Genomic DNA, 13,082 nt, shown 5'->3' on the forward strand with positions numbered 1-13,082 from the left:
TTGCGCAAGTCCCCTTAAGTTTGTGATAGAAAGTTTGTATGAGGCGCTGATCGTTAGGTTGACATTGCTGACAATCAGATGATACTCATATGATAGTCAGTATTCTTGTAGGGTAGTAATTCGAAAAAATAGTAATGAACGAATTTCAAATGACTATCGAATGAATGAAAATTATTGAACTATCGAATAACTCGATAGTTTTCATTCGATAGTTCCCAACACTAATAAAAATTGTGACTTTAATAGAATAGTAAATGCATAGTGTAGATAGGTACACTATGAGTAAATGCTGTTTTTTTTTTTATAAATAACGCTAAAATATTAAAACACGAGCGAAGTCGTAGTGCAATTGGTATATTTCATTGACAAAATGCAGGACCATCTACAAGTTGCAACAAATTTGGGGCGGCTGCTCGAATATTTTATCGAGGAAAATTTCACAACATCCAATGATGTTTACTTTGAAAAGCTCATTACGCACATGTCTGTGAAAGGTAAGTAGTTTTTAAGTCAGTATTTCAATCTAATAGAGTTTAACAATTATGTGTTCATTGTACCGTTTTTTTACATACCTATGCATGGACATAGAAAACGCTTACATACTGCAGGCGCCGTTCGTCTTGGAATGGGTTGATCGCTGTTTAAACATACTCAATGAGGATATTAGCAAACTTAATCCAAAAGTAATTTCATTCGTTTTCAACTTGTTAAGTTTACTTACTACAAACGAATGGAATATAATCGAAATAAAGCAACGACGGTTAGTGGACAAGTAAGTCACTCGCTCGTCGATAAATATGATGTGCAATGTTGTTATTGTTTCATTGCTAATATAACCCTGAGCAGCCGACAACGCCATTATTCCGGCCATCTTACTGTGCTAAAGCCCCCATTACTGATACTTAGCATAGACTTGACTTGACTTGGCGTAAACTTGGAAACTTAGTGGAGTATAACCACTTGGCGCATACAATCTGGCATCATAATCAGCGGTGAAATTTATTTTTAAACTAGCAGACCCGTTTTGCCCTAAATTAGTTCTACCGGCATACATTTTAATAAGCTTTTCCGTCTAGCCCTGCCCTCGCCCTCTTCACTTTTTCTTAATCCTTTAATTCTCTCCTCCCTCTGTCTTTTTCGCTTCATCTATCTCTATCTTCGTTTCACTCCATCTCTTTCCCAGTCTCCTTCTCCTTCCCTCTTCTCTTCTCTCAAGTTTTTCCCATTCTTCATCCCTTATTGCCAGTTTCAGAGGGTGGTATATATTTTGTTCCAATCCCATTCCGAGTCCGAGTCTTAGTCCTAGTCCTAATCCCAGTCCCATCTCGTCTCTGGTCTACTTCCAAGAAAAAAGGATCGTAAATACTAATATAGGCAAATTTATATACCAAATTTCAGGCAAATCGAATAGGACGTATGTAAATTGGTATGTGGGTATTATTCATGGCTTTATTTCGGCTTCGCATGCATATTTATCAGTTTTGCCAGGTTATTATTATTATTATTTATTTATTATTACGGCGTTTTAAGCCTAAAACTTAGATTATTACAAATTATAAATATATATTAATAATAATAGGATTTCTAGCGTTTGGGGTGTCGGAATGCATGAGATTCCGATCAGCACGGGAACTGGTGGTCCCAACGGGCGAGTCTTGGAGTCATCTCATTGGGAGGTTGGAAGGACGTGTTCTCAATCCTGCCCTAGTCCAAGACGTATGATTACACAGTTTTATTATTTATGCTGTCGGAATGCATTTGATTCCGGGCAACCCAAAAGCTAGCAGCTCAGCAGAGCGAGCCACTCTTATCGGACGGTTGGAAAGGACGCGTTTCCAATCCTCCCTGTACCAGCTTTTATGTACACACAACCAACTATAATAAATCATTGGTGTAGGAATATACGTGGTTCACATGAACACTCCAACTGTTTGTCTGGGACGATTTTTCCGGAATTCTTTCCCAATTTGATTGCGAGCGATATATGTTTTTTACCTGATGCATAAGGTTCCTCTGTGTCTATTTGGATTGCCATGTACGCTCAAGGATCAGTAACATGAAATACAGATACAAAATATTTTATCTTTTTGGAAGGGTTTTGCAATATTCTAATAAACTTTTTTTGAAGGTGTTTAAGTTTTCACAATTTTTAACATGATTAGGTAGTTCATTAAAACATTTCAGGCCTTTGTAAAATATATTTTGCTTGTCCATTTCTGTTTTGAGAAGAGGTAATCTAAAATTATTATTTTCCCTGATTATGTAAGAATGGGTTTCATTCACATAAACAAGTTTCTCACTTAGGTAGGCTGGTAATTTACCATGCTTGATATAAAATACAAATTTCATACTATGGTAAAATATCAACTGTTTCACACTCAACCAGTTTAGTGCATCAAGCATACTCTTTATGGAAGTGTCGTACCTCACTTTCAATATAAATCTCATAGCTTTGTTTTGCATAATTTGTAACCTGTCTACTTGTGTTTCATTGGCAATAAAGAATATTGTAGGGCAATATAAGAAGTGCGGTTCTATGATGGATCTATATACTTTCAACTTATATTTCTTACTAATAAGTTTACACGATCTCTTCCAAAATCTAATTTTTTTGCCCATTTTGGCAACAATATAATCAATATGATCCGTAAACCTCAGTTTATTGTCAATCAGGATCCCTAAGTATTTAAATATTTTGACATCCTCAATGCTTGTATTCATTATTTTTAGATCTAAATTAAGTGATTCTTTATTGGTCGTCCTAGATAAATCCATGAACTTAGTTTTGTTAACGTTAAGCTTGAGTTTATTAATGCAAAGCCATCTATACAATGAGTCCAAATCTTCTTGCATTTTGCTCCTTGCTATTGAAATGTCCGTTTCATTTACTTCAAGTAGCGCATCATCTGCCAACAACCTGATTTTACTATATTTCAGTGCTGATGATATATCGTTTATGTAAATGTTGAACAGGATTGGTGCTAATACCGACCCTTGTGGTAAACCTATATCCACTTGTGCCTCGGATGAGAATACTGACTCGATGGTTGTTCTTTGTTTCCGGTCTGATAAGAAGCTTCTAAACCACTGCAATTCATTTTCCCTAATACCAATTTTTTGTAGTTTATCGAGCATTATATTCCTATCAATTGTTTCGAACGCTCTTTTCAGGTCAATGAAAACTGTTACTATATGTTTTTTCAAGATCAGCTCCTCCTTCCAGCTAGATATGACGTAATTTAAGGCCGTCTCGCAAGAGTGCCTTTCTCGGAAACCGGATTGTCCCTTTATAAGGATTTTATTATTTTCTAAGTAATTAAGCAGTTGATTTTTTATTACAATTTCTAGAATTTTTTCTACGTTCGGCAATGTATTTAGCGGCCTTAGTTCTTCTGCCATTATTGAACCTTTTACTTTCCTAATTGGTAGGTAGGTAGGTTGAACTGGCCGGTCCATGAGGACCTCACATAGACTGATTGAGTCCGTAGTGTTACCAGAAGTTTGTTTTAACGACCAAACTGAAAAACCCTATCCAAAACCAGGACCTATGTTATAAAATAACTCCGTCCTCTTGGCAAATACTAGAAGCTTCCTAGGACTTAAGCCACTTGCTGCTTCTAGATCTGACAGCTGTATCACTCCTAATAGCTGGAGTCTTAACCTGGCAAGTGCAGGGCACGAGCACAAAACGTGCTCGATCGTTTCCTCCTCCAACCCGCACTTCCTACACCTGCTATCACTGACCAAGCCTAATTTAAAGGCATGTGACGCCAGAAGGCAGTGTCCAGTCAGAATACCCGTCATGAGTCTACAGTCCTCTCTTTTTAATGATAGAAGCAACTGTGTTAGTCTAAGGTTGTAAGACCTACACATAATCTTCGACACTTTACAGCCCCGCGCTTGAACCCACGCCTTTTCTGCTTGGTCGATCATGTGCACCTCTCGCCTTCGCTTAATCTCGCCCAATCTAATTGGGACGTCTACCGAGCAAGCTTCAAGGGATGCGCCCTTTTTGGCTAATTCGTCCGCTTTTTCATTCCCATCTATTCCCATATGCCCTGGGACCCAATATAGATGTATGCTTCTCCCTGTCCCGATTCTCTCCAGAGACTGCTTACACTCTAACACGCATTTAGATGCTGTGCTATGCGAGATTATTGCCTTAATTGCTGCTTGACTGTCAATATAAAAATTAACACGGTTGCAGCTTAAGCTATTCTCTTCCAGGGTTTCTACTGCTTTGGTTACGGCTAATATTTCCGCTTGGAAAACGCTACAGTAATCCGGCAGCCTGTAGGATCTGCTTAATTCCGGATCAGCGCAGTATACCGCAGACCCTACTCCTTCCACTATTTTGGAACCATCGGTGTACACATGTATCGCCTCGTCCGCCATTTGCGCACCCTTGCGTCAACCGTCCACCTCTATTGTGGCCTTAAGATCTCCCTCAAAGTGCAGGTAGGGAATCATGTAGTCTGTTCGTCTTGTGACTGAGGACGCTATACTACTATGGCCATATGGTCGGCGCTCAAGCTGCCCCGAAGCATCGAGCCTGGTTGCGGTCGTTAACGCTTTGTTATTTGCTACCAGGTCTACAGGTGGAATGTGCAGAATGGCATACAGTGCAGCCGTCGGGGTTGTTTTCAGGGCTCCCGTAATGCAAAGCATCGATAGTCTGCATACCCCCTCTAATTTTTTGAGGTATGTTGTTTTTTGTGTGGCTTTCCACCAAACAAGAACTCCATAGTATAGAATAGGGCTTACAATCGCTGTAAAAACCCAATGAGAAAGAGAGGGCGATAGGCCCCACGTACACCCCAGCATTCTTTTACATGCATAGAGTGCCGTTGACGCCTTCTTGACCCTCTCCTCCACGTTGAGCTTCCATGACAGCTTACTGTCTAGGATGATTCCTAGATATTTTGTGCAAGCTTTCTCCTGTAAGGTCACCGCTCCTAACTTAGGCCTTGTCCAATTTGGGACCTTGTACCTCTTTGTAAACAAGATCATATCCGTCTTCTCCGCATTGACTTTCAGCCCGACATTAGATGCCCAGGTATGAATATCCCGAAGCGCCCGATCCATCAAAGAACTAATCGTTGGAAGGCATTTTCCACTTATGATAATTGCAACGTCATCTGCGTAAGCCGTAAGTTTTACGGGTCCCTCATCGAATTGCCTGAGCAGTTGGTTGATGACCAGTGTCCACAGCAGAGGTGATAGCACCCCTCCCTGCGGCGTGCCCCTGTCCACTGATTTCGTGGCCTCGTACAATCCCCATTGTGATGTAATCTTTCTGCAATTTAACATGCAGCCGATCCATCTGATTAAGGCAGGATGTACTTTAATGTAATTAAGACCATCCATAATCGCCTATTTTGCAACATTATTGAAAGCCCCGGCAATGTCCAAGAAGACTCCTAGAGCATACTCCTTATATTCCAGGGATTTCTCTATGCTCATTACCACCCTATGCAATGCGGTGTCTACCGACTTGCCTTTGGTGTACGCATGCTGTGTTGTGGAGAGCAGCTTTTCATCCACGTTGGACTTTATGTACACATCTATCAGCCTCTCAAAGGTTTTGAGCAGAAATGATGTTAAGCTAATGGGTCTATAGTCTTTGGGATACACGTGACCGATCTTCCCCGCCTTTGGTAGAAAAGCTACACGAGCAGTTCTCCAAGAGTGCGGTACATGATTCAGTCTTATGCACCCATCGAATATTATTTTAAGCCATTCCACGACCGCCCTACTTGAGACTTGTAGCATGGCCGGGAATATACCATCTGGGCCCGGCGATTTAAACTTAGAAAACGTCTTCACTGCCCACTCGATCTTGGTATCGGTAACCAAGCCCGGCACCACTAGCTCCGTGATCGAAGTGTGAGTTGTTGTTGTTGTTGTAGCAATGCTCGCCCCACCTAATAGCCGCGACCGATCACAAATTGTCATCAATATCCTCTAACGGGAGTCCAAGGAAACTTGCCGTTTCAACAGGGGTGGACCATAAGGAAAGGGGTGTTAGAGGCGTTGGTTCCACATTACAATTAAAGAGATGGTTGGTGTCATGTGGGGACACATTGCAAGCAGTGCATACATTTTGTATGTCGGGGTTGATTCTGGATAGGTAAGAGTTTAACCTGTTACAGTATCCAGAACGAAGTTGAGCAAGAGTGACACGCGTTTCCCTGGGGAGTATGCGTTCCTCTTCTGCGAGTTCTGGATATTTTTCTTCAAGTACTGGATTCACCGGGCAATACCCGACATAAAGGTCCGACGCCTGTCTATGGAGTTCACCAAGGAACTGCTTGTGTTTTTCCGCTTCATACGGCTGGGTTCTCAGGTGCCGTATTTCCTCAAAATGCTTACGGAGATGACTCCTTAGGCCCCTATGCGGTGCTGGTTCGTCAATCAGATGTCTGTTGGGATGCCCAGGTTTCTGGGTATTCAACAGAAACTGTTTGGTCAGCATCTCATTTCTCTCCCTGATGGGGAGTATTCTCGCCTCATTATGCAGATGGTGTTCTGGGGACATAAGAAGACAGCCCGTGGCGATTCTGAGAGCAGTATTTTGGCAGGCCTGTAGCTTCTTCCAGTGGGTAATTTTTAGGCTTGGCGACCATATGGGTGACGCGTAGCACGTAATCGGCTGGCTAATTGCTTTGTATGTAGTCATGAGCGTTTCCCTATCTTTTCCCCAGGTACTGCCAGCGAGGGATTTGAGGATTTTGTTACGGTTCTGAGGTCTCGGAACAATTGCGGCTGCGTGCTCACCAAAATGTAGATCCTGATCAAACGTCACACCCAAGATTTTGGGGTGTAGGACAGTCGGTAGCGTAGTGCCATCGACGTGGATGTTCAAAATGGTCGACATTTGGGACGTCCATGTTGTAAATAAGGTCGCGGAAGATTTAGTCGTTGATAATGCCAGGTTTCGCGAGGCGAAAAAACTGGAGAGATCAGGGAGGTAGCCGTTTATTTTATTGCATAGCGCATCGATCTTTGGGCCTAGGCCTGTGGCCATTATTGTGCAGTCATCGGCGTAGGAAACGATTGTGACTCCTTGCGGTGGTGAAGGGAGCTTAGATATGTAGAAATTAAACAAAAGTGGGGATAGGACACCACCCTGTGGCACCCCTTGTTTAATTCTCCTTTGTTTTGATGTTTCGTTTCTGAATTGTTCCGATGCCTGCCGACCACCCAGATAATTTGCGGTCCACCTTTTAAGACATGGGGGAAGGGTAGACCCTTCCAGGTCTTGCAGTAACGAGCCATGGTTGACCGTATCAAAAGCTTTTGATAGGTCTAACGCTACGAGTACTGTTCTATGGTGGGGATATTGATTCAAACCGCAATTTATCTGGGTGCTAATGACATTTAGCGCGGAGGTAGTGCTATGGAGTTTTCTGAAGCCATGCTGATGAGGGGCTAGCTGCAAATGTGCTTGGAAATGAGGGAGCAAAATGGCTTCAAGCGTCTTTGCCACTGGCGATAGGAGAGATATCGGACGATATGACTCACCTACGTTAGCTGGTTTCCCAGGCTTTAGTAGCGGGACCACCTTGGCCATTTTCCATTTCTCGGGTATGACAAAGGTGGAAAGAGACAGGTTGAAGACATGCGCTAAATATTTGAAACCCTCTTTCCCTAGGTTTTTAAGCATCGGCATGGCTATGCCGTCTGGGCCCACTGCTTTGGATGGTTTAGCGCGACCAGTGGCGTCCTCAACCTCTCTAGCGGTGATGGTAATTGGTGACGCGCTGAGTTTGTGTTTATGTGCACGTCTATTGGCTCTCCGTCTATCTTTGTCGACCGTAGGATGCATTATATATTGTCGGCAGAAAACGCTCGCGCATTTTTTCGCATCCGACAGCACCTTATCGCCAAAGGCGATGGAAACTTTGTCTTTGTGCTTAGTCGGATTCGACACCGGTAGAGAGGTTACAACCTCTTAGGTGCTCTTCCCATTTCGCCCGCTTGTGTTCGTCCACAAGCAATCTGATGCGTTGGTTTATATCCCTTATTTGAGGGTCGCCTGGATCAAGCTGTCTTATAAGGTCGCGTTCCCTCGCTAAGCTCGCGGCCTCCGCCGGGAAGTGGGGCCGGATTTCGGGAATTCTCCCGGCGGGAATGAAATGTGCCGAGGCGGATTCAATGACCTTACGGAAGGCACGCTCCCCTTGGCGGGCATCAGTCGGGATAGGGAGGGCAGCAAAGATGCTGTCTGTTGCAGATTTATATTCTTCCCACTTTCCTTTTTTGAAGTTTATGAAAGTGCGTTTTTCGGTGACGATGAAGTCGGCGGTACGCTCGAACGAAATAAGTATGGGCAGGTGGTCGGATGCCAATGTTACCATCGGCTGCCAGTTGACGCAGTTTACGAGTTCTGCGCTCACGATTGAGATATCTGGCGAGCTATGACAGCTTCCTACCATACGTGTGGGGGCGTCTCCGTTAATTGTGCAGAACGTCGTTTCGTCTATTTGATCCGCCAACATCTCACCCCTACTGTCCGCCCGCAAGTTTGAATGCCATAGGTCGTGATGGGCATTGAAATCGCCTAAGATAATGCGATTGTTGCCAGTGAGTAAGGTCTCGATATTAGGGCGGTATCCACTGGGGCAACAGGTGACAGGAGGGATGTAGATGTTGATGATTTCTAGATTTGCATCGCCTGACCGGACAGATAGGCCTTGACGTTCTAAGACATTGTCACTGCGGTCGATGCCAGGATCAAATATAGGATATTGCACAGAGTGGTGTATAATAAACGCGAGGCCGCCTCCATTTCCGCTCTCGCGGTCTTTCCTGTGGACATTATAACCAGAGCAGGTCTGCAAAGCAGATCTTGCTGTGAGTTTAGTCTCTTGAATCGCAGCAATGCGGATGTTGTGCCGCTTCATGAAATCGACTATCTCCGTAATCTTCCCAGTTAGTCCATTACAGTTGAACTGCAGAATTCTGAAGTGCATGAGGGGTGACGCCGCCACTCTAGGGGTAAGTGAGGGGTGACTACGCCTAGGTTGTGGAAGGCCAGGACGCAATTGCTGTTGTGGCCTTGGTACTGGGCGCCCTTGGGCAAGCATTGGGGTACCCGGATGATTTGGGTTTGCGACCTGGCAACATGGCGCGATGAAACCCGTCGAGGGGTTGCCGTCGCGGAGACCAGAACATCTAGGAAAGTGGCACCACCCAAGGCAGGAGCTGCATTGAGCGGATGTCGCAAACCTATATATTCTGTGCTGGCAGACGGTGCAAACGGAGGCAGGGACTAAGAGTCTGTTTCCCTGACCTGCACGATTGCTGCCAGAAAAGAGGGGAGGAGTGAGTATTTTGATATCAGATATGTGTCCTTTAACGGTAGTTGTAGGTCAGTCTAGTTCTGTTTTAGTTTCTTTGTGGTATTTCCCGTATTTGAGAAGAAAACTTTCCTCGCAGGTCCAAACAACCCCTTCCATCTGCGAACTACACAAAGTAAGAATCTCTGTTTATTATTTATTTTCTGGTGCCGACCCAAAAGTCAGTGTAGGAGCAAGAACCCCACCCCATTCGCTGAAGCATAGCTGGTTGACATTAAACAGAGTATGCTCCTTGAACTCTATACCTATACGGTCGGATAGGCAATCCATGGTTTGACCCCGTACTGTGGCACTGCCTATTAATGTCCTTTTGGTCTTTGTTGTAGTAAGGCTGGCTGTTCATTCCTTGATAAGGAAGGTCGGCTAAGTGTTGGGCAACATGGACCGACTGGTTCGTTACATAAAATAAATTGGCAGGGGCTGATGCTCAGCATTGCTACCAGCTCTACTACGAAGGTAGTAGTTATGAGTGGTATCAGCTGTTTGAGTTGTTGGCGCCGTGGGGCGCGAGCAGCAGCGGGTACTTGTTGTGGCTTGCTGAGCAGCGAAGCTGCTGGAAGGTAGTGGGGATACGCTTAGGCGTAGACTACGGGACGCCCTTGGGCGTGAGCAGCAAGGAGCCACAAAAGATTTATAAAAGTTACGTGGACGTCGGGTTTTGGGATCAAGCCCAGAACAACCTGTCCGATGCAACCATCCCTTGCACGAGACACACTGAACAGAGTATGACCGTCCTAAAAAAATTCTTTTCTGGCAAATGCAGCAAAACCATTTCTCAGGACCGGGGTGAGGAGACGGACCCGGATTGGGTTCGATACCTTCCCGGAGTAAGAATATGTAGCAGTCCTGCTGCAAGGAGCTGCTGGGAGGATGACAATTTGTGGGAGGGACGAAACAAATTAAATGGGGTCACACTGAAAGTGTGAGTGATGTCTGCTGGTTCTTCTAAACCGTCTCCCGATGGGAAATGTGTATCGAGAAGCACCTCAAGGGATTCCTCACTATCACGTGACCATTCCCCGTTCTCTTTCTTTATTAGTCCCTGGACTATGTTTCCCTTTGCTAGGACTTTTTTCAACCGTGCTGTTTCACTGGAGCACTCTATGTCCGTACAGAAACTTTTCCATGAGTTTCTCTTCGCCCTGGTAATTTCACGCTTGTAGATTCTCAGTAGATCCCTGTACTCGTCCCGACACGCTTCGCTTTCCGCGGTCTTTGCGAGTTTAAACATTTCTTTTACCTGTCTTCTTAGAAGACTCAGCTCATTGCTCCACCATGGCGGCTTTGCTTTTCCTCTGAATCTTCTTAGAGGGCAAGCTTTGTTATACGCAGTCATAAGCGTCCTTGTTAGGAATTCATTCGACTCCTCCAGTTCCTCTACATTAGCAACCTCTTTGGGTTGTCCCAGTTTCGTTTCTACATGTTTCTGGAATTTAGTCCAATTCGTTGCTCTAGGGTTTCTAAAGGTTCCTCCCTTCTCTACCCTCTTTAGTGGGATGCTGAAGCTTATATACGCATGGTTGGAGAAGGATGGTCTATCGAGAACCATCCAATCATACCTTATATATCACGCTCGGAGCTCAATGTAATATCCAGAACATTGCTGGATGTTGGACCAATGTATGTAGGAACATTTCCCCTGTTGGCTATCTGCAAATTGGTTTGCAGGATGTAACAAAATAGAGATTCGCCTCTCTCGTTCGTATCTGCTCCTCCCCACGCATTGTGGTGCGCATTTGCATCTGCGCCTATGACCAACCGCCCTTTGCGCCCTTCCTCCTGTACTAGCCTTTTGCACTCCATCGGTGGAACCTACGCAGCATGGGCCATGTAGCAGGACGCCAGGATAAATGCCTGCTTATTCTTTTGCTCAACGGCCACCGCTACGAGATCCTCGGTGGTGTAATAGGCAGCATATATGAATGCAGCTGTTTCCTTACCATTACTACAGCTCGCACCCGTCCTTCCGTTTGTGCGTAGTAAACGCCAAACCCGCGCGCGCTAAGTCCAGAAACCTTTCCTCCCGATGAGAGCCACGGCTCCTGGATCAGCGCCACGTCAAACGAACCCTCCTCAAGGGTTAGGAGGAGTTCGCTCGACGCCACTTTACTGTGTTGGAGGTTTATCTGTAGGACTCGCAGAACCATTGGGCTGTTTGTCCCCCTCCAGCACCTTCGTCTTGACGTCGTCGTCCTCCTCTTGCCCTTTTGGTTTAGAGTATTCGAGGCCCCCTTCAGCCCCTCGTGAATGTTGTGCCGTGTGTTCCTCTGTGCGAGTCACAGCACCATTTAGCGGTTGGTCCTCTTCTAGCACGTTCGTGGTGACGTCGGGGACCTCCACCTGTCTTTTTTCTCTTAGGCTTCTGAGGTCCTTTTCGACTTCGCCCACTTCCAGCGTGTTAGGATTTTTATCCTCGGGACTTCTTTTCCTGAGTCGCATGTAAATTTTGCCAGTGCCAAAGGACATTTTGCCAAGCTGCGTGTACAAAATATCCTCCGCCTGCTTGTTTATTTGGAAGATGTAGAACTGACCATCCTCGGTAGGCCGAGATACAGTAAGTACCTTCCAATCCTGTGTCGGTATGTTCGGATTCTGTTTCTGCAGAAGTCGCAGTGTATCCTCCGACTTCATCACGCATGGTATCCATACCTTAACTTTTGGTACCGTGGGGATTTGCGCTTTATCCACCACCTCAAACCGCGCGTTCGTGCCTTGCCTTTGGAGGTTTGGAACGACTTCCTCCAGCCACCGCAAGCTCGCGATGTTGTCGCACGCTATCATCTTCACACCATTATACCATCCCCCCGAATCAAAGGTTGGAAGGGGCTTACTTGGTTGTTCCCGCATCATCTTAAGCATTAAGCTAATAAGCTCCCTTTCCACAGATCTCCACCTTTCAGCAGTCATTTGTCCGAACGGACTGCTACGATCAACCAGCGCCACAGTCAGTGACTGCTTTGCCACATCACTCATCTTCTCGGGAAAAGCAGGAGTCTTAGTGTTATTTCCCTTTGGAACCTCCGAGAAAGCCGGAGTCTTAGCGTTATCTCCCTTTGGCTTATCTCCTACTTCCGTAGTTGGAACTTCCCTCTGACTGGCAGCTTTCGAGGTAGTTGCTACCTCGCTATTGGAACCCATCTGTCTTACAGCTTTGGGCCTACTTGTCTTGTCTATGCGACTGCCCTGCCTCGCGGCTCTAGGACTGGGTCCTTTCTGCCTCTTGAAAGCAGGCTTGTCGCCTTCTGCCGAACGTTGCCTCTTCATTCTGCCATTCGACGCTTCTTCCTCCTCGTACCGGTTGCAGAACCGAGGGTTTCTCGCAGCGAACCTTTTGAACTGCCTTCGACCTACTTCTACCGCTTCATGGGCCCATTCCAAGCGCTCGATCTCCACTTCTGTTGGGTTGACCACTGCTCCCAAGCGTTGTACAATTCTTAGTGCTGCACGGTACTGCGAGAGAGCTCTTTTACTTCCTCTGCTCCGTACCCTTCTCCACTCTTCTACTCCGTTTTCATTTGTGTGCTTCTCCAACACGGAGTTCATTGAATCAGCACTACTCTCGCTCCCCGAGTCCGACGCATCGCTTAATTCGTATTTGTCGTCCTTGGATTGCGACTCAGTCCTCCTCTTTACATCCTCCCTATTACATTCAGGTAATGAGTTGTTCATCTTGGTCGTACGACCACCTGCCCGACAAGGCGGGCTCAGCGGTCCAGTATT

At 45.5% G+C, this 13,082-nt stretch overlaps 1 protein-coding gene across 4 annotated transcripts in view; it reads left to right on the forward strand.

Moving 5' to 3' along the window:
- Positions 1–231: 231 nt before the first annotated feature.
- Positions 232–13,082, forward strand: part of LOC137236585 (uncharacterized) — a 112,077-nt gene continuing 99,226 nt past the window's right edge. For 3 of the 4 annotated variants that reach the window (XM_067759352.1, XM_067759354.1, XM_067759350.1), the window contains exons 1-2: positions 232–494; positions 589–772. In XM_067759352.1, coding sequence (XP_067615453.1) covers positions 371–494; positions 589–772 — 308 coding nt within the window. In that variant the 5' untranslated portion in view covers positions 232–370. The remainder of the gene's footprint in view (positions 495–588; positions 773–13,082) is intronic. The other variant, XM_067759351.1, reaches the window with a different exon arrangement.

The sequence above is a fragment of the Eurosta solidaginis genome, chromosome 1, assembly GCF_040869045.1.
Source record: "Eurosta solidaginis isolate ZX-2024a chromosome 1, ASM4086904v1, whole genome shotgun sequence".
Classification (NCBI taxonomy): domain Eukaryota; kingdom Metazoa; phylum Arthropoda; class Insecta; order Diptera; family Tephritidae; genus Eurosta; species Eurosta solidaginis.